The sequence below is a fragment of the Hypomesus nipponensis genome, chromosome 10, assembly GCF_054491055.1.
Source record: "Hypomesus nipponensis isolate SF chromosome 10, ASM5449105v1, whole genome shotgun sequence".
Lineage (NCBI taxonomy): Eukaryota > Metazoa > Chordata > Actinopteri > Osmeriformes > Osmeridae > Hypomesus > Hypomesus nipponensis.
In genome coordinates this window covers 15,078,506-15,100,248 of record NC_140370.1, presented here as the reverse complement: position 1 = coordinate 15,100,248, position 21,743 = coordinate 15,078,506, and the positions used below count along the sequence as shown (strand labels likewise).

The 21,743-nt window shown below is 42.3% G+C and overlaps 2 protein-coding genes across 5 annotated transcripts; one reads left to right on the top strand and one right to left on the bottom strand.

Annotated features, from left to right (window-relative positions):
* Positions 1 to 1,070: 1,070 nt before the first annotated feature.
* Positions 1,071 to 18,309, bottom strand: dnaaf11 (dynein axonemal assembly factor 11). Of its 4 annotated transcripts, none has more exons than XM_084708370.1 (12): positions 17,858 to 18,210; positions 17,395 to 17,562; positions 17,196 to 17,273; positions 16,838 to 17,010; positions 16,412 to 16,632; positions 16,125 to 16,301; positions 11,769 to 11,846; positions 10,239 to 10,304; positions 10,064 to 10,133; positions 8,586 to 8,681; positions 6,390 to 6,469; positions 1,071 to 1,702 (listed from the first exon to the last, which is right to left on the bottom strand). In XM_084708370.1, exons 2-12 carry the CDS (start codon positions 17,549 to 17,551, stop codon positions 1,507 to 1,509), a joined length of 1,392 nt encoding a protein of 463 aa, XP_084564496.1. In that variant the 5' UTR covers positions 17,552 to 17,562; positions 17,858 to 18,210; the 3' UTR covers positions 1,071 to 1,506. The 4 variants fall into 4 exon arrangements, with proteins under 4 accessions (XP_084564496.1, XP_084564495.1, XP_084564494.1 ...); XM_084708369.1 differs by having other exon boundaries at positions 17,880 to 18,210; XM_084708368.1 differs by lacking the exon at positions 17,858 to 18,210 and adding an exon at positions 18,223 to 18,309 and having other exon boundaries at positions 1,072 to 1,702.
* A 90-nt stretch (positions 18,310 to 18,399) lies between these two features.
* On the top strand, positions 18,400 to 21,607 carry LOC146271955 (uncharacterized). Its single transcript, XM_084706832.1, has 4 exons — positions 18,400 to 18,822; positions 18,957 to 19,081; positions 19,612 to 19,732; positions 19,907 to 21,607. The coding sequence occupies exons 1-4, from the start codon at positions 18,567 to 18,569 to the stop codon at positions 20,797 to 20,799; spliced, it is 1,395 nt and encodes a 464-aa protein (XP_084562958.1). The 5' UTR covers positions 18,400 to 18,566; the 3' UTR covers positions 20,800 to 21,607.
* Positions 21,608 to 21,743: the final 136 nt, after the last annotated feature.

The window sequence follows — 21,743 nt, the reverse complement described above, 5'->3', positions numbered from 1 at the left end:
CCTGGCAGACTGTTTCAACACCCCACCAATCACGTGTTTCTTCTCAATACCTCAAGACTTCCAGCTCCTACTTCCTGTCCTGTCCTGCACTTCCTGTTTCACTCTGACTTCACCATGGCAGTACATCAAGAGAGCAGACATCTTTGCACAGTCAGTTCTTAGAACTTAGTATTAGTTATTTCCTGGAGAATAGTTTTCTGGTAAAGCTTCAATTTTACATCCTCTCTATGGTATTCCTGGTACAAATTATACAAAAACCTTTTATTAAGTGAAGGTTTACAGTTATTATTTTTCGAATTAATTTATATTCAGAATGAAAACAATGTTTTGAAGACACAGACTGGGTTCCAGTGATTACAGGGGGATTTGCAAACACTCGGATGAAATTAAATAATTCTAATTGAACATTTTCCAATGTGTCCGTGTTTGATAAATGAAGCAGAGTGGACATATTTCAAATGCCATCAGCACAGTTTTGTCTGCTTCATTTGACTGTGAAGTGATTCAGAAGAAAACATCATGCAAGCAACATGTGTTATCTTTATAGACCAACTGCCATATCAACAAAGATTACCATTACTCATGAAGCAATAATAACTCTGTGTTGAGAGCCATTTTGTGAGGGGTATGCCAACTAGTGGTTGAGGTAAAATATTGACAAATCTTTTAAATATTGAAATAATTTGATTGACCTTTAGCATTTAAAGTATTGTAGAATATATATTTGCACAAAGCTTCTACTTACCCTTACTTAGAGAGCATATTTAATTTTAACATTAATGTACGACGGCAAGATTGTGTATTACTGGTGGATTCTTTTTTTAAGCTCGGAGGAAAAGGTTATCCACACTGTTAGAGGAAAATGGTCCAACCAAAAACAGTTCTCTGAAAAATACCATGTTGACATGTGAGTGTTGAGAGAGTGATGTGAGAGAGAAGAGATCATGAAGTCACAACCTCAAAGCCTTTCAACTGACCACTCACAGTAAAGAAAAATATGATTGAGGATTCAAAGATGAACATTAAGTCCAAAAGTATTTTTATGTCCTTTGGGCAGTAACTGTGTCAGAATAATATCTTAAAGACCCATCCAAGTTTGCTATCTTGAAGAAGAAAAACGATTACATTCATTTTAAAGCACAGTTGGAGCTCAAGAAAAATTTGTAGCTGGGAAGAAAGCTTGGACTACTGACACAATGTATTCCGTATTATTCAAATTTATACGCATTATTTGACGTAATTGACAATGTTTTACACAGATATTAAACTTAATCTCCACTTTGTGAGAACATTTGAAAAAACTGTATTTGCTAGTTTTCAGTACAACTGTAAACAGCCCTGCAAGTAACGTCATTACATTTAGGAGGAACAGAGAATGTGAGGAATGTGTTTGTGTTTCAATTAAACAAATCAGAAGTGTAGACTTCTGTGACAGCTTCAGCTCTAACCTTCTTTTGTAAAGATCAAAATTTCTTGAGATTTGACAGTCTGATATGCTTTCTTCTCTCACATCAATGGGGGGACATCGGGGTCATCAACAAATCCATCTGAAAATGTAAAGTCTTCTGTTGCCGAGAGATGTTGTTTGCGAGATAACTCGAGCGGCCCCTCTCTGGTCGTTGTTCTCGGTACGATGTTTGCAAAGTCGATGACAGAATGTTTGCTTGGGTCCACTTCCAAACGCTCAGTCCCCTTGTCTGTCCTGTGATGTCATAAAATGCTCAAGGTTAGTTCAAACACTGTTGATTTGGATGAAGTAAACAAGGTAAGGTCAAACACTTGATTTGGATGAAGTAAACAAGGTTAGGTCAAACACTGTTGATTTGGATGAAGTAAATGCAAATACCTAAAACGTTGTGAGAAAAGACTCAAATGAACTAGATTTGATGGATTCACATCAGCTCTCACTTGGTGTCGTTGAATGGTCGAAAAATGAGAGAGCATGAATTATTCATTAATCCCCCAACAAAGTAGAACCTGTTAAGAATCTGTTCAAACTGAAGCCAAGTCATTCCTGGGGATCAAGTCCATACAATCATCTCAAAGGTTTTGCTATTATGAAAGATATTTCACAAGTCTCTCCCTATAAAGTAGGTCATCACATTTGCTGTAAAACGAGGATGAGTTATCACAATACTTATCTCAGATTCAATATCTCCGAAAAATGTTTAACTGAGAACAGAGAAAGGATCTGAATGCAACTACGTAAAGTGAAGATGTACTGTGAGTTGGTACTTGCTGTTAACAAAGTCCCCATTGCTGACATAAGAAAACATCTGCTACATACATCGCTAATAAAAATCTAACTTGAGCTCATTTATCCCACCACATCTACTGCCTAGCTAAATTATTTCCATGAAAAAGAGAATTACTTCATTGCAATGCCAGATTGTGCTGCTTTTTAATCTTGAGAAGTGCTCATTAAAAACGAGCTATCACACCAGCTAATTAGTTCTCAAACTGAGAAAGTTATGTTGTGTCCAGGGGCGTTTCTACACGGGGGCCTACAGGGGCCAGTGCCCCCCTGAGCTGACTGAATAAAAAAATAAACGTTTTCTTTTTTTATTGTTGTTTTTTTTTTTTACACAGTTTTCTTCTTCTAGTAGTCATCATGAACCGAGGAAGGGACATTTCAGCCTTTTTTGCCCCAGTAAATAAATAAGTTAGAGAAACATATTAAGGTATTGAGAGAGCTGAGGAGCTGGAAGAGGGAGAGTCAGAGCATTTAGTATGATTTTAATGTGAAGAAAATTTAAGTGTTTAATGTTTAAATATAATTTGTTTCCGTTTTTTAATGTGCCCCTCTGATTAAACACTGCCCCCCCCCCCGGTCCCCCAGTTAAATTAAACTAGAACCGCCACTGGTTGTGTCCAGACCTACAGTCTGAACTTTTCTACATTTTGTTGGGTTGGATGCAGTGTAATAATCAAAATGGCTCATTAGTAACCCATTTTTGTGGCAAATCAGACAGCTGCCAGAACAACAAAGAACTACAGCTAGAGCAGTTTTTGAACAGGCTGTGGCTCAGGGGGTACAGAGGGTCGTCTGTTAAGCGCAAGGTTGGCGGTTTGATCCCCGACTCTTCCCAGGCCCATGTGTCGAAGCATCCTTGAGTAAGACTCTGAACCCCAGGTTGCTCCTGATGGGCCTTGCATGGCAGCTCTGCCTCCGTCAGTATGTGTGAGGGTGAGTATGAATGGGTGAATGAGAGGCAAAAATTGTGTAGCGCTTTGAGTGCCGCTAAGGTAGAAAATGCGCTATATAAATGCAGTCCATTTACCATAACTGGTGATGTAACACACGCTTAACGAGACAGTGTCCTGGTAACTAAGGTTACTTCGAAGGCAAAACCCCACGTTGTGCATTTGCACTACAGGACGGAAATATCTTCTTTCAATAATCAAACATCCGCATCTGGCCACTCCTTATTTACACTTTATGTTCATAAAATTCTACCCTTATCTGCCACTTGACATTTTCCTGTTAGTTCTATGTAGAAAAATGAATCTAAAAGACTAAATGTAATTGGACTTCCTGGGAAGCACTGTTTTGATTGGCCATCTTGTTGGAGTGATAACGAAACTGAGACAGCACTGCTGCCCTTTGCCCGTTATTAAACCACAATATTAAACTGTGGCGTAATTCCACCTCGTCCATTCAACACACAGCAACGCAGCGTCTGAGTGGGCACCACCAACGAGACTAACAAAACAGAAGCCGGTGATTTATGGAGGAGAGCGTGGCAATTATAATTTAATCTCACCATGCAGCCGTTCAAATTACAGTGGAGGAGAGGCAAAGGAGGGGCCCTGTTCACCACTTCATTACACTGAGAATTTTGCAACTTGTTTATTGCAAAGGCAAATTAAGCTGGTGGAAAATAATGACAAACAACAAACAAAAAGATTCGCCCTGAGTTGTTTTTGTTGCATCTGCACACTCTGGGAAGAATGTCTGCGGCGTAGCCGTGGTTTAGGAAGTGATATTGCAGAGATGTTGTTGGCTTGTATTAAGGCTTGAAGTGCATCTTTCTGTTTTCTGTGACTGAAATCACAGAAATGACACTGTGGCAGGGACAGAGATTGTACCATCATCAAAGTGTTCTGGTTAGCTTCAATGCCTGCCATAGATCCCAGCCCAATCGGGTTTAGAACTAACTAGGCCTGTTGCGTGCTCTTATCATAATCTTATAAAGTCACATTTTGACTAAAGAAGCAGAGAATACAAGGACTAAAGAGAGTTACTTATACATTTGTGACTGTTCTTTCCTTCTTTGGAGTCCTTTTAACTAACAGATCTCTCATTGTGATGGCTAGGGTAATCCATAGTAAATTCATTATGAGACCAGGGCAAGATTAATGAGAACTGTGAGCGTGACCTAAATGTAGACTCCAAACTCATCTTTGTAATAGACAGGTAAACCTGGACGTCAGTGCATTGTAGACCACGGCAGATAAATAGAGTCGTTAGTTTGACTTGCGATAATAATGCACAGTATATGAAGGAGTTTGGGGATGTGCATCATTTAAAATGTCTGACAGTGATAGCTCATGGTAAAAAGGAGGACGTTTATGAATAATCAACAAAGATGGGCAGTGACTGTAAAGCATAGTTACTCTTAGAATAGGGAGGTCTTTTAAAAGCTGCTGTACAGGGTCAGCCCAGACCAAGAGATGTGGAAAAACACTTGGCTGTTAATCAAATTATTCTACAAGGGGGTCGCCAAACTAAAGCAAAACAAATTAGTTTTCACCACAAATAACCAGCTACTAGCTGACTTTAAATACTACCACTGTGCCTTGCAGTTTAATCTTAACACCCCCACTGTGACTGTTTATGTCTATAACTTTTAATGTAAATTAAAGTCTTGCCTTGCTCTGCCTAGTGCAGACAAGTAAATCCATTCCACACAATCTCCCTTCCAGATAGCTCTCTACTTCCTCAAGAAAAGATATGCAATTGGTAGTCAAGCCAGACGTGACTGGTCAGAGGTCACATTTAATCAGGTCCTAACAGCTCAGCCACTGCAATTCACTAGGCTAATAGTCACTGTAGTTACTTAGCACTTTTTCTATTTTATTTTTTAATCTAATGTTCAACTTGGGTGTACAGGATTACAGTGCAGCCTTCTGTCTGGTTGATGGGCTTGCTGAAGGACAGGGGCACGGTTCATAAAATGGAAATGTGGCCTCCTTTCCAGAGTGGCAGCCCAGCCCAAGGCAAGGTGATGGAGACTAATGAAAACCAAATAACAGGCTAGCAGATCAGCTGAGGACCCCTGGGATCTTAGTTTGGCTTTGTCGAGGCAAACTCATAGCCAGAAGCATAGCTATCAATTATATAAAAACAACAATATAAAAAAAGAAAATATATTAATAAAAAAATAAATAATAGGTGCCTGTTTTTAGTGTTTGTAGGAACAATGAGGCTCAACAGATAAGCATGGATGCCTCATTAGTAACTGTAGTTTTCTGAACTTCTCAAGATTAAAACTAATTAGGCGGAATATTACCCAACTGTAATTAAAATATGTAAATGACATGAGTTTTAGGGCAAATAATTAATCTGACAAGCAACTTTATTTTGTTTTACTAACTGCATCGCTAAAGTGAAGTGTTTCACAGTCCCTACTACTACCCCTAACATTCAGGTGCAGGTTAAGGTACAATTTGTGACGCAGCACAGTCAATCAAAAAGGTGTCATCCTTTGTAAACCTTCCCAATCCAACCAATCCAGACCTTCACCAGCAGAACTCAGAGAGAAAGCCTGGTTTTAGAGCAGCACTTGGAAGCCATTTCCATATAAACTGTGAACGTCTCACTGCAGTCCTTACGACAAGCAGGTCAAGGGTCAGGGTTGTAAGACCCTTCTGGTGACATGATCATTAACAGGCATCATCTGTACTCCTGATGAGATCCACGGTCACAGTTCAATACGCAGCGGACGCAGGCAGACAAGACAGCACTGACGGAGGCGTGCGTACTGATGTCAAGGCTAAGACAGTCCATGAAAACTATGTTGGGCAATTTAAATGATGCACAGCTGAGCCTCGTGAGGTGTTTAATGTAAGGCTGTTAGGCAAGGTCAGTCTTAACATTACTCAAGTTTTTGTGATTCATCATTGTATCCTCAGTCAACACTTCAGGCGGGACAACTGATTGTGTTACTTGGAATGGAGTTCATGCTGCTTTATGCTTTACTTTTTTAATTTTATTTTATTCATGCAGCGTTTAATTGATCAGGCAAAAAAGATACACACACACACTCACACACACACACATATATTGTAATTGGGGTCAGGGAAGTTAAGAGTTATTCATAAGCCTCGCAGAAACAAAGAGGTTGGTAAGGACATAAAAATCATGAGAAATTAATGAAAATAAATACCTTATCTTTTCTTCTGATGTGCATTGCGAAGCTTTTGATGGTTGTGATGCCGTTTTTGCTGGCTTGATTTCACCTTGAGCCTGCAATAGATTACAGGAAGGAGTGAGCAGAAAGCCATATGGAAATGTTATAGAAACACAGAAAGGTCTGTAAAAACACCACCTGGCATTCTTTATGGATTCTATAAAGTTTTAGCAGACACTTCACCTCAGCACAGGGACATTTCGTGCGTCTTTTGTTGAAAAAGGTCAAATAACCGTCAACTATTGGTTGTCAACATGGAATGTGAGTACAGGCAAATGCTTGATTTAACTTATTTGACTTGCAGATGTGGACCAATATATATTTTTTAATGCAGAGTTAGATGTTTTATGCAACATTAGACAAAAAAACATCACACCTTCTAAGATCCAGAATCAAACACAACAGTAAACAAAGATAAATCACAGAATCCCTGCCATATATATGTCATCACAAATCAACAGTGCCATCAACAAACTTTGATTTGATTTAGCACTCTCTCAATCATGGCTTCCGAAGTGTAATGATTGGCTGCAGCTACGCTTTCCACCCGGAATTCAGGAAACGCATCATCTGTTATGTTTCTCCTTCCCCATAAACCAGAGACGCGGAGATTTGAACACAGAGTCTTGGTCGCTTGCTTAAAGTAAAAGTCTGCGAATAGAAGAAGATTAAAGAGCGTTTCGTAGGTTTAACTGCCCTGGCTTATTCATGAGCATCTGTTTGCGTAATGACAATGCAGATGATGTTGTGTTAAATCAGATCTGCGTGCCTCGGAAACTATATAGCCGCGTGTAGTCAACGACAACATTCTTACCATACAGACTCCCCCAGAAGTAGAGATTGATTAGATGAACACCAACACGACACTGACACAGTTATAAAACACTATCACCTCTACACAGAAACACTAAAAACACCCAGTATAGAAACACACAAGGACACACAAATGGTTTTCAGTTATAAAATCCATTGGTCGTTTTATGTGCAGTGCACCCTCCACACCAGTGGTTGATGCAGGCAGGGTGTTGAGTGACGACAGCAGTGAGATAACGAGGTTGTCTGAACGATAACGCTGATAAATGCGGTGAACAGCAGCTAATGATGAAGCTCGTGGAGAATCAGTCCAAGTGCCAGTCAGAAGAGTGAATCACGCGTCATGGATCTGAGAGAGCAGTTTGTTTCGATCACTGGAGGAGCGGGCGTGCTTGATCATTGTTTATCCTAAATTAATTATTGATTTAATTGTAATGGGGATGCTTATACACCAGATGTTGACTAATTCATTCAATTTTCTACACACTTGGAGTGTAAACATACAGTATGCAAGTTCCTTTGCTATTATGCTGTTATCATAGAGTCAAATTACAGTATTCAGTATTCAATTATGATACCATGTAAAGGAAATGATTCTTTTTTACTATAGACATGCTTTCAAACCATACATACAACTTAATCTAAAAAATAAATCACAGTCATTTAACATAACAGATAGTTATGAAGTAAATACGTTTAGTCATTTAGCAGATGCTCTTATCCAGATAGAAATAAATATAGTTTCTGGTTTTATTTTATTTTTTCCCCTCATATTGTAACGTTGCTGTTTTAAGATTGGACGGGATGGGGTGAGGACCAGGGAGCCTGCTGTACCTTAGGCATGGTGAGGACCAGGGGTCCTGCTGTACCTTAGGCATGGTGAGGACCAGGGAGCCTGCTGTACCTTAGGCATGGTGAGGACCAGGGAGCCTGCTGTACCTTAGGCATGGTAAGGACCAGGGAGCCTGCTGTACCTTAGGCATGGTGAGGACCAGGGAGCCTGCTGTACCTTAGGCATGGTGAGGACCAGGGAGCCTGCTGTACCTTAGGCATGGTGAGGACCAGGGAGCCTGCTGTACCTTAGGCATGGTGAGGACCAGGGGTCCTGCTGTACCTTAGGCATGGTGAGGACCAGGGAGCCTGCTGTACCTTAGGCATGGTGAGGACCAGGGGTCCTGCTGTACCTTAGGCATGGTGAGGACCAGGGAGCCTGCTGTAACTTAGGCATGGTGAGGACCAGGGAGCCTGCTGTAACTTAGGCATGGTGAGGACTAGGGAGCCTGCTGTACCTTAGGCATGGTGAGGACCAGCGAGCCTGCTGTACCTTAGGCATGGTGAGGACCAGGGGTCCTGCTGTACCTTAGGCATGGTGAGGACCAGGTGACCGGTGGCCTGGGACCTCCTGGCTGTAGAGCTGTCTGGCTTGACTTCTGCAGGCAGCACCAGCTGGAAAATCTGGGGCATCAATTATTCACAAACGTAATTATCAAGATGAATGCACAGATTATGAATTCAGACAGTTACAGTTGGTCAAATGGCTTTCATCATTAGTGGGGCTTTTTATAGGTACACTTTCTAAGTTGGGGCACTTGTAGGAATATCTTACAGAGAGTGACTGGCGGTCATGGATCTTTACCAGCTCTCCCAAAACAGTATTCCCTTCAGTCACGTGATGCTAAGAACAACTATGCCCAAACTCACAGGTACAAACACCAAAAAGCCTTCTCCCTGCTCCTTCTGGGTCCTTCACTTGTCAAAATAACAGGTGTTCAAACTGTGAAACGGACTTGATAGACACCTTGAATGACTCTACATATCAGTTTCCCCTTTCTTCGCTACATTAGTTCGTATTATTAAGAGATTTTATAAGTCTACATCGTTCCAAAGATCATGCATCGACTATTAATTCACTGGCGGGCCAATCAGAACTGACCCTGGTCTTAATATGCAGATCCATAAATCCTCTTGGAGCACAGCCCTGACATTCAAGTCTCCCCACAAACACCAGTTGGTTTGGGATGTCCACAGAGACTGTTCAACTGGCAATCATTTATATCACCTTTTCAAGGTCCTAAATCTTTCATTTGTTTATTGCAGTTAAATAAAGAAAAGAAAATGGGGGGGGGAGACTAAACTGTTTTCGCTTCGTCTAAACGTTTGTTTAATCAGGCTTAAAGGTCACACTGGTCTGTTTGAGGGAGATTAAATGTCCAGCACTTGTCTCAACATGTTAAGGAATATCTTTCCTGTCCTGCACACAGGGTGTAGATAAACACATCCCTAACACACACTGCCTTATGGTAACGAGGGAGATTACACACTGACTGATGGCAGCATGGCTGTCGTCTAACTGCATTGGACAAGCGCCATCTTTTCAAACTCAAAAGTTCACAGGCAGGAAATTGCTTCACAGATGTGCCGTTAATTATTTTTGTCAAAGTGTGTGAAGCCCTTTGAACGGAATGTCTAGAATGGAATGTTCTAAGTTTCGGGAGCTTCCACCCACTGGAATTTACTGTCTCAAGTTAGAAAATTATGGACCTTGAAAACCATATTGATTTGTAGTAAAAAATGTTTCACTAAATCTTACTGATCGGCACACTCAATCATTGATCTGGCACTCGAATAACTCAGTTGAATTAAAGCTAGAACCTTTAAATCAAGAATGAATTACTGTTTTACCTTCGTAAAGAAGTTCAAAAATAGCCGACTAAATGCGGCTTACCCCCAAAAATGTAACCCCATGTAATTTCGGTTTTGTATATCCCAGCATCAAATGACACTTTCCTCGTCAAAGTTACAGGGGGTGCTAACTTTGCATTTACTCAGAAACTTACCTTCCCTTTGATTGTAACTCTAGCGTACAGTGGTTGAATGTCAACATCCATGAGAGAGGTGTCCATATGTCTGTTTGTGGAGAATTAGGGAATGGAAGATGCACAGGTTAAGTCAATTTTGACTAAATAATTGCTCTAGTTTTGGTTTTGTTAACTCATTATACTGTTGTCTTACCTGTAGACTTCCAGGTCCAAAACAAGCATATTCTTGTCCTCCTCGTCTCTGAGCACAAAACCTAGCCTACGAGTGACACGTGTGTGATTAGACGTGTATATAACTTCTACTGACACAAACATAAATAAAAATGTCTTTGTTGGCCGATTTCACTTATCACAATCTGTAACTAGAGGTACAATGATGCATGGTGTTCTCTCTTTGCTCCTTGCTTTGTTGTTTGAGACAAAACATCTTATTTTCTACTGAAAATCTACAGAATAATACAAAAACACCTTTTGTTATTTGGCAGATCATACAGATGATCAGGCTCTTTTTTTTGTAGTAAACCAGCTACCCTCCTTCCTTCATCTCAGATGTAACTGATGTAGTAAATCACAGGCAGAAAAGCATGTTTCCACCAATCAAATCATTTTACTGTTACATCAAAGAGAGCCTCAATGAACCTTTTTCAGAGTAGTCAACCAAAGCCTCAAACTCAATTTGGCGGAATTGAAGGTTTCCTTGATCTCAGTGTGAGTAGTCACTGTTGTTCCGCTCTCCAGACACACCGCCATAAAACTACAACCCCCATCTCACAACTGATGGATACCGATATCATAAACTACAAGCAGAGACAAATTAGAAATGAAATCAGTGGTGTTTTTTAGGGTCTTGACCTCTGACTCTCCCCGCCGTGTGTAATGGAGGGGAACCAGGGGCACTCATTTCTCAGAACACAACACCCCGTTTGAGTGTTGCACAGTAGATGTGGCAGTGAGATTACTAATGTACCAATCACACCATTCCCCGGCAAGTTCTTTACCCAGGTTCGCTGACCATGCGTTTTCAACCTCCTACCTGCGACAAAGCAATACAATCGCCGGACTCAAAAAAAAAGAAGAAAAAAATACATCTTGGAGGTAGAGGGAAACTGTAAAAGGGAAGACGTTGTAACCTTTCTTAAACATTAACTGGACCGCCTGATTGAATGTGTTTTCATTTCAGGTTTGGCTGCTCGTCGCTGTGCAGGGAAACTGGACCTCTTTCAGCGGTAGAACCAATTAAATTCCATTACAGAGCACTCCGCTAGGCCCGCCATAACAGGGTAGTACTACGGTTTATTCAGCACTATGACAATCCTTGCTGGAAAAGCCATTGGGGCATTACGAAGCAGTGGGTTCAGAGCTATAAACAGATTCAAGGTTCAGTCTAACATTCACAGAACAGTGGCTCCCGGTGCAAGAACACACGTTTTTTGAAAAACCTATCCGATTCTGTCAGTCGCTGTAGCCCGGTCCACACCTACCGATCCATGCATCTGATCTGCAAATACACACTGTGTACCTGATAACAGCCCTTTCTCCTGATCTCCTTCTTGTTTTATTGGAAGATTTGGACATAGAAATGCATTTGCTATCCACATTACAGTGTATACACTTCACTACTATGACATTGATTGAAATAAATTGACACTGTATCTAAAAGTGTGAGTGTGTGTGTGCCCCGACACACTGACACAGTACAGTGTGTGTGTGTGTGTGTACATACTTGGCTTCGTTGACGTTCATCACCCGTCCCTCAGGGGTGATCAGAGTCCTGGGGGGCTTGGGCTTCTTCTCCTTCCCCCTGGAGGCAGGAAGCAAAGCATGAACACGGTGTGTGTGTGTGTCTGTGTGTGTGTGTCTGTGTGCGCGATTGAGAGCCAACAAATGACATCAGAGTTATGGGGCCGTCAGGGTGAAGGTGAGGCCCTAGCCAGAGGACCGGGCCGGGGGGATTCATAAAGCAGAGCAGAGGCAGGTCTGTTGAGAGGCCTCCCTGAGCCGTAAGACACATCCCTCCACATGTGGCGTCACAGTCACAGACACACATGAAACACTGCAACACAGCTTTCGTAGAGCAGCTTTCTGCACAGGTATGAGCCCGGGTTAGAGGAAATCACAGGAGACAGCGTTGTGACATAGCAGCAGGGAATGAAGCAAATGTCACTCTCTCTCACACACACACACACACACACACAGACACACACACACCTAAGCCCCCGCCGTTCTTGTGAAGAAGCAGGTCGCCCCTTATAAAGAGCCAGTAGCAAATTAATAAGAGCTCCTGGTCAAGGAGAACTACCACTTTAAAGCTATACAGAGCTGTTTCTTCAGCCCTGTGGGGATTTGACCATTAGAGGCCTTGCTGTGGAATATCTAGCATGCAGGGCAGCAGTGAGGTATGACGTCTGACAGCAGCCTAGTAGAAGACGGCTCCTCTGTCAGCCTTCAGTCCCACAAGATCCCAATAGTACAGTTCAGTTCTTCATTTAAACTCGTTTTGTGAGGTTGGTTTCTTTTTTTAGCACGGATATAGCGAGAGAGAGCGAGGGAAAGAGAGGGAGATGGATAGATTGACTTACATATAAAAGATATAGAAGGAAGGGAGGGAGGGAAGTGAGCAAGATGGAACGGTTCGAAAGTTTTCAACATCTAACTTTTTGAAAGGCGTATAAAGGACAGTTTGTCAACCCGCCAAAGACAAGCTCTAACTCAAAGAAAGTCCTCTAACGATATTCTTTTGTCATAAAATCTCGCTTCCCCCAATATATCACAGCCACCCACCATCTCTTTCTCTCTTCCTCTCTCCCATCTCTCTCCGTTTTCTCATCCTGTTATTGCTGTGCGGGACTTTTCAAGGGTAAAGCATTGCACACCCCATAGAGAGGTCCCTCCTCTGAAACTTTTTGGCTGGATCACTCATCAGGACACTGAGTCAGCATGCCTCTCCCGCTCTGCTGGCAGGTTATGGACTCCAACCCTGAGGAGAATGTGTTCCGACAGCCACTTAGCAAGCCCTAAGCAAAGCCACTACAGGCACTATGTGCTTGTTTTTAGGGCTTTTAGACGGAAATTGAAAAATGGAAAATAATTTCCATTTGACTCTTTCCGGACAACCTGAACTTGCCAGGATGAGTATTTTGTTGAATACAGTTGATGTATTGAGTAAATCTATCTGCTCAAGCATGGACGGACAGCATAAACATTTTAACTCTTGGCGAATTGCTAATGTTTCCCTTATTGTGGGGTGACCCGAAACGTTATAGTTCACTGGTGCATTCAAAGACATTTCTGAGAGCTACAGGGGGTGGGGTGGAGGAGGGGGGGGGGCAGCCTCTGTCCAAATGACCTGGAGTCATCCAGGTTATCTAGCCTCTTCTGTCCAACAGAAGACTTAGTAGTTGCTGTGTAGAGACAGGCAGAGGTCAGGTGACTCCTTCAGGTGACAGATGGAGGGTTGGACACACCCAAAAGCATTTCTCTAAAAAGGCTGTGAAAAATCATTAACCCAAACATATTGGTTTCTGACTGACCTTCTCACACCTGCGTCTGGAACAGAACATTCATCTTTCCTGACAACACACAGTGAAGGATGGCTTCGTGTGTCAAGTCAGCGGACTGGGCAACTCAGACAGGAGACCAGGGTATCATGATTTTCCACTTGAACAACACATGGTTTAAAACCTGTTTTCACTTACGGAAGGTGTTTTAGTTTTTACCTGTCAGCTTTTGTCACACAGCATCAAGGTTCCCTGACACAACCCAGATATTATTATATGACCTGTATCCAGAAGGATCTTATACTACCCTAAAACTAGCGAAGCCACTTCTGTTAAGAAAAGCTACATGTCTCAAATATGTGCACGCTAACACATTTTTCTTTCCAAACCCACTAAGGATTCACTGATAATGCCAGAAGCAATATTTGTTATCCTATTTGTAATACTTACGGATCTAAAGCATGCCATGCCTCTGAGAAGCAGATAGCAGATGGGAGACGGTCTCAGCCGTGGGGAGCCCTAAATATTCACTCCCCACCACATCAAAGGGAATTCCTATTTCCAAGGCGTGATTACAGCCAAGTAAAAATAAGCAACCCTCATTTGCTTGTGCTGACACCAGCTTCCTCCAATACTGGTGACTATTTTTACCTAATACCTGAGACAAATTAACATCTTAATTCAGGTCAACACTGACTCTACTGTCATATTAAACTAAACACAGACACTCTTAAATACCTGATTAACTTCTAAAGTAATCTATTCTGGGGTCTCACTGTTTAAATCGCTAAACTGTAAATGTCTGTGTCTTGGGTCTGTTTGAATATGGTGGCAGCAGCCACAGACTACAAGGGTAGAGCGAGCATGGCTACTGCCATCACTGAGGTGAGAGAGAGTCAGTTTGAGAAACAGACAGACAGACAGACAGAATATGAGAGAGAGAGAGAGAGAGAGAGAGAGAGAGAGAGAGAGAGAGAGAGAGAGAGAGAGAGACAGACAGACAGACAGACAGACAGAGAATGAGAGAGAGAGAGAGAGATAGAGATAGAGATAGAGATAGAGAGACAGACAGACAGAGAGCGAGAGAGAGAGAGAGACAGAGACAGAGAGTAGCACCAGGGAGGAGAGCAGGTACAAAACACACCCAATTAACACCCTGATAAGTGGGTCACCTGTAGGGTGAGCAGGCCACAATTAATTAAAGGCATGGTGGGCAAATTAATTAGGGTTGGTTTACCCCCTATGCCTGAGAGAGAGTCAAAAGATGGCAGCTTGTGATTAGCTCTGTGTTGAGGTCTCTCTGGTGGTGGGGGAGATGCGAGTCTGACTGACAGCATTGAGCGGGAATGTTATGGTTACCATATCCCCTAGACGTTTTGGATAGAGTCTATAGCAGTCCTGTGTGCATAATAACAGGACAACCGAACAGGACAAGCCATGTGCTTGGTACCTCTGGCTCTGACACAGTTGAATAAAGGCGATGAAAAAGGATTGATGATTTTTGTTGAATTTCACTCTGTTACACTTTCGATTGCATACTGTACAGCATATAAGCTTAAGGTGACATTTAATTAAATCAAGTTAATGTTCAAGTTTAATTTGTGTGGGACCACATTGGCGTTCTAAACTGATGTTTATGTTACACTGACACGCAGTGGACAAAGTAAGTAACTGCGCTGATTTAAAGCACATTGACACTAGCATGACGGTGACCACACAGAGAGGCTTGGAAGAATTCTCAGACATTTTTTTTGTTATTCATTCATTTAAAATGAGAAATAGATGTTCTGTTTACTTATAGCACTGGTGGTTACAGAGCACAAAGCTTTACTCTGCATGTGAGACTTGAGTTGGAAATGTTACTTTAAAATTTTTACAATGCTCTCAAAAAGTATAAATCTAACACAGGCTCAACAGTTCTAATGAGTTGAGCTCAATAATATTCAGAACGCATGTGGTCCAGCTGTCAGGGTCGCAAGTGCGTCAGAGATTTTCAACAAGCTTCATGTTTATAAAAAGGTTAAGATGAAATCAGACAGAGCATCATTAGGGTTAATGAGGTTGCTGATGACAAGCTTAACAAACCACCCTCACTTGCTCCCGAGTCTGTCAGTAACGTGATCGATAACTACGACATTTCTCCAGGGCCTCGTTGACGGTTCAGCTTCTGCGGGCTCCACCGCGTTGGCGATTACATTTGGATTAAAAGAGCCGGCTGGCTAATTGGGTAGGGGTGGAGGATGACGTACTTGTCATGGGAATGGAGACCAAAGAGAGAGAGTGGAAGTGTGACGACCCCCTACTCTCGAGAACATGGTCTTAGCGACTCACATCCCTGTCTGGGTGGTTAGTTTGCTGTTCAATCGTAAACATAGACTATAAGAGATTAAAACCTCTGTCGACCTCTTGAGGAGGAGGAGGAGTCAGGGGAAGAGGCTGAGTGGAGGGATGAAGAGGATGACAATGGACAAACAACGTTGTCATCGTCGTCGTCCCCTATCCGCTCAGGAGACAGGATGAAGGCAGTGGTGACAGAGAGCAGACTGGGTTTGTGGTTTTTCATACAAGGCGTTGTTGGCTACCTCTCTTGCTTCTTCTTCATGTCCTCTTGGTGTTGGTGGGCCTCCAGGCGTGACTCGGGAGTGAAGGCGCATGGTTTCTCCCAGAACTCCTTGTCCTTCTCCACGGACAAGAGGCTGGCAGTCTCCTTCTCTGACTGTTCCACCTTCGGGTTCTCCTCATTACCTTCTGGCTCTGGGCTAGAGGTAAACAAACCCAGGAGTTATTTAGGCATATCTGGACCTACAGTAAATGATATGCCGTCTTAGAATGATTTGTTGTGTCGGAAAACCCGGTTCCTTGCACGTACACAGTGTTACTGATATCCGTGTACCAGCGCCCATCAAAGCCTGGTTTCTTTTCATTGGTGAGGACCTTGTTTTTCAGTTTCTCTTTATTGCTCTCCTCCTTCTCCTTCCTTCTCTTATTCAGGTACTCCTGCTCCTGTTGCTTGATGCGCCTCCTCACCTCCTCCAATCCCTGCCCAGCTCGAATCCTCTCTGACCGGCCGATCTCCTTCCCATCCAGCCACTGGAGGAAACATCATCCATAGCAACAAAGCGGACAGAAAGCGTTAGATACAGAATTGTTTTTAAGCTCTCCAAGAAAGACAAACATGTAACTGCAAAGAGAATGTAACATCGATGCAACAGCAGGAAAACGGTGGCTTTTACATACAAATATGTTAACTCATTGAAACATTATAATAAAATATGTGGTATCTCCAGCTTCCTACCTTCAGCTGGGGAATGGAAGCCACTACGTATTGCCGGTAGCCCTCAAACTCAGTGCAGGGGTTTCCCACCAAGAAGAGCTCTCTAAGATGGAGGTTGCTCCTCAATGACTCCACACTGCTTACTTGGCCCACAAAGTTCACAGTCAAGTCAAGCTTCTGAAGACTCTCGCATCCTGTTGGAGAGAAGAGTAATAATACCCTCAAATACATACATTACATTGATCCCGGAGATAAATCCAGCATTCAGGTAACTCTGTGTGTGTTTTGATTTGGTGGTATTTAAATTTCAATAAGTATTCAATGCCTTTTAAAATTCAAAACATGATGTCACTGATTTGCACAGAACAAGCAGACATACCTTCCAGGTTTTCAATCAGCTCGATGTTGTTTAAGGCGAGGTTAAGGTATTCCAACTTCTTCAGTCGACTTACACTCTCTGTTGAGGAAAAGCCCAATGTCACAAAATAAAACGATGCATTTGAATGTTAATGAAAATCAGACATGAAAATCTTCAATTCAGTTCAGCTGTGTTGCTGATTTTTAAATAAAACGCTCACCTATTTTGGGTATCAAATTGTTCTGAAGATACAGGATTTTGAGTTCCCTGCACCACCTGTCGATATGTTCTATTCTTTCAATGTTTTGCTGATGCAAGGACACCTCCTCCAGCGAAAATATCTCACAGTTGTTATGCTCAGATCGGCTACGAACCATCTCCTCTGTGACTGACGACAACGCAGGGAGAAATGTTAATGACATACATAGACAGAAGTCATACTTATACAGATATAAACCTGCTATCCAAATTAAGAGTATTGTGTACAATTGTAGGCTACTGAACCGCCTAGTTGTAGCACTGCTACTACTACTGTAGCAGCCGTAACTATTGTAAAACCATATAATTTACTTTATTTTCTAAACAAATTCGAAGTGGTTTCAACTCCGTGGTTTGGCTCTAAGGGTACTGTATAATTCACTGGACATAGAGTAAGACTTGCCCATGTGTAATATATGCATTACCTTTGTAATTTAGCCAACTTACATGTTACTGACTAATTAGCTAGCTCTTTTAACTTGCTCACGCGGTTATCAACTAGCTGATGTGACGATCAGAGGTGGCTATGATGGCCAGGCTTCAAATACTACTAGCTAACTAGCTAGCTGTCTAGTAGTATTATTGCTAGCCTAGGTGCCACCTGACCTGAACGAAGAGAAGCGCTTTAAATGATGGCCCCCCATAGCTGTAGGCTATAAGTAACACTACAAACCAATTCAAGTAAGTAACAAACTCGCTAAATGTCTTTACGTAAGAGCTTGAAAAAGAAAATCTGTCAAATTACTTCCGTTATTAGAACTGTATCTACTTGTGTTTCGCGCATACTTACTGAGTACCATCTTTTTGATGTCAACATAGGCCTATGATAATTACCGTTGCTGTGGAAACCACCAACACCAACTTCAGAACGTCGATGTGGTACAATGTTTGACGGGCAGGGGGCGCACGATGGGCTTTTATTTTGAAGGTTCCAATACGGAAGTTGGGACAGCAGAAAGAACCAGCAACGACAACAGTAACATCCCTTACGACCAGGGTTTGATGAATGAGTAGCAAAGCTAACAGCTATCACACCCGCATATTTAATTACGGACAGGGTTGGCTTGTTTAAGCCCTTAATGTCAATACCTTTCTAACTAAAGCGAGGTGGTTGTCCCAATACCCCCGTTGACAATGACAAACTACAAGGCTTTTCATACTCAATTGTCGTCCATCATGGAGGCATTGACCAAAGCGGCAATGGCAGAGATTTGTGAGCTCGTAGATGATAGTTATGCAATTTTGCAATTGGAAATATCTCGGAGTCACAAAGAGAACGAAGCTTTGAGAAGGAAACTCGAGTTGATCGAGACAGTTATCGTTCGTGGGCACAACAAAAACATAGCTTCTTTGGGCAACCTGCAAGAAATAGGTGCATTGATGTGCGATGGTAAGTTGAGGAGTGGCACTTTCAATTGTTGATGCCACGAGCACATGGTTTATTAGCACTGCCAATCATATTTTCTGTGTGTAACAATATGGTGTTTAATCATTTATGTAATGATGTGTCTCGTGCTGTTCCAGAACGTGCCTTTTTATCAGGATTGGGTGGAAAGCAGCCAATTGGTAGTTCAAGAAGAGTTGGCAAGACAACGACTTCGAGAGAATCACCAGAAGAGCAATTTTCTGAAAAGTCTGGAACCAATCAGGTAAGAATAAGATTACAGGCGACTTCTAGACAAAAAGTTTCCTACTGACCTATATTCAGTGAATGCAATATTCATAATCTTCATGATCCATTACTACAAAAGGATTAAATAAAGTTATGAAATTGATTATGCTATTTTCCAAAGCATGACCATATATTTTTAAAATTACATTTCTGTATTTAGCAGACGCTTTTATCTAAAGCGACTTCCAAAAGACAGCTTTACAAAAGTGCATAGGTCACTGATTATAACAACGAGATAGCCCCAAACATTGTGGGTAGTTAAAACATGAAGCATACATTGTGAAAACTAAATAAGTCCCAAAGGGAAAATATATTGCACAGCAAGTACAATAGTTTTAAGTCAGTTACAACTAACCAATAAGAGCAACAAGTCTCTCAATATGAGTCATTGTGATCCTGGATCCTTTTGTCATAACTTTTGTCAAAGTTATTTATACGCTAGGAAGTTAGGAATGAGAGCGGGAATTAATCGAAATTGATGTTGTGGCTCATATGTGCACTCACTAGGTAATTTTCCAGTCACCAGAGGAAGAGACGGGCTCTGACATAGTTCTGATAAAGGAGGAGAAGCAAGCAGACCACTTGAGTAGTAATGATCCCGAAGACCAACTGTTAATCAACGAGGAGGGTAAGCAAACACAAAGCCCATTTTGCAAACACAACCAAATTCTGATGAAGTAAACAAAGACAAAATCCCTATTCCGTGACATCACGCAATACTGTTTCTGTAGACACATCACCAGCATGTCCATGAAGTGTGCCACGCTAACCCATCATCGTGTCTTCACCATCCGTCTGTTAGGCATGGAGGTGTTTGGAGAGGATGACTGTCAAGAGGGACCTTCCAGGCTGATGGCTTCTGTCGCCATGCCAACAAAGCTGACCCACTGGGATCAGAGTGCAGAGGAGCCCAGCCCCCCTCACTTTGAACAAGAGGACTCCCAGCATTCCAACACGTCCAGGTATGGGCCTGGGACTGCAAGACAGAAGACCCTAAGCGTTCGTTACAAACCCAAAGAGACTCCGAGTGAACCGGGCTCCTCCAGTCCAACAGGGGGCGATGAAAGCGAGACCGCGGAGCAGGTTTTCGATATAGTTTCCGAGTCGGACTCTGAGGTCACCGCCGGGCAGTCTGCAAGGAAACTCTTTGAGTCGAGCGGTAGTCCCAGCTCTCTCGCGGGGGGTTTTGAACCGAAAAGAGGCGTTTCCATGCTCAGCTCTCTGCCGTATGATGTGGAGCTGGAGATGTGCTCTTCCTGGAGTAACCAGGGCTTGCCAGGGATGGTATCCATGCAGCATGCACAATATAAAGCCGACCAAAGAGGACTACACCCGGACAAGGTCTCTGACCTGACATCCACCAACTATCAAATGAACTTGGGCCTCGGCTCTTCCTCCAAGGTCGACCAGCTGGACACGAGCAAGTTCAACAGGGACAAGCGGTTTATTTGCAACTTTTGCGGGAAGTGTTTCACCTCATCGCGAAGCCTGGAAACGCACGTGCGCGTTCACACGGGAGAGAGACCGTACAGCTGTGCCCAGTGTGGGAAGAGGTTCACTCAGTCTGGGCACCTCAAAACGCACCAGAGTGTACACACAGGGGAACGGCCTTTTGCCTGTGAGCACTGCGGGAAAAGATTCGCAGGCAAACAAAACTTGAGGATACACCAACAGAAACACCACACTAACGCGTAGGGTTTTAACCCTCGTGCTGCCTTCGGGTCACATGACCCAAAGGTTCACAATGAACCATCGTTGTGTTTACCCAATTTTACCCAATACAAAAACAAATACAAATCATTTTCTTTTAACCTTGGCAATGTGGGGGGTCTGAGACAGCCCGACGGTTAAAAGAAAATGCTTCACTTTGTTTTTGTATGCGGTAAAGTTGTCGCAATACGACGGTGGGTCACATTGACTGATGGGTCAGAATGACCCGAAGATAACACAAGTTAAACTAGCTCATCATGTAAGCTGCTGAAAGGATCGTCGTAGTCGTTGATCATTTAGGGGGTGAACTGTAGTACTGATACCATGTTACTGTATCTAATTTTTATAGTTTTGTGTGCATTGGCCGTACAATGTTTAACTTGTCCATCACTGGCAAAGAGGCTTGGCTGAACACGTGTGTACCCTGAAAGAACGGATAGTTGAATTAATTGAATCACAATAACCTTTTGTTATGCCTTATCCTGTTAAATCTATTATATTACCTTTTTTAGGTGGTTGAATTACAAATACAATGTTTAGTGTAAACTGACATAAAACAACTGTTACCTCTAATGTGGGCCATGTCTGGACCTCTATTACGATTGATTGGTTCCTGCTATCTAGAAAGACTAAATGCTCTCTGTATTGAGTTGTACATCTCTTAAATAGCATGCAACTGTTAATTATTTGGTGTATAGGTCAGCAATAGCTAACATTAAACTGTGTGCAACTGGTCTGAAACTATTAAATTGTTCTCATGGCCTTTCTTATTATCTTTGGGAACAGTTTTTACAAGGAAGCACTGAGTCTACCAATCTAAACACCATGGAGTACAAAGCATAAAAGCAAATTTAACAATACAATAATTGTTGGGAGACAGTACATATTGCATTTTACATTATACACATTAGCATTGCAAAGTATTTAGA

Coding starts and splice junctions, on each gene's coding strand:
- dnaaf11 (XM_084708368.1), bottom strand. Junction 10,134..10,238: donor TTGGACCTGGAAGTCTACAG/GTAAGACAACAG, acceptor CTCCACAAACAG/ACATATGGACACCTCTCTCA. Junction 1,703..6,389: donor ACATCAGAAGAAAAGATAAG/GTATTTATTTTC, acceptor ATGACATCACAG/GACAGACAAGGGGACTGAGC.
- LOC146271955 (XM_084706832.1), top strand. CDS start 18,567: ATGACAAACTACAAGGCTTTTCATACTCAATTGTCGTCCATCATGGAG. Junction 18,823..18,956: donor AGGTGCATTGATGTGCGATG/GTAAGTTGAGGA, acceptor GTGCTGTTCCAG/AACGTGCCTTTTTATCAGGA. Junction 19,733..19,906: donor ACTGTTAATCAACGAGGAGG/GTAAGCAAACAC, acceptor TCCGTCTGTTAG/GCATGGAGGTGTTTGGAGAG.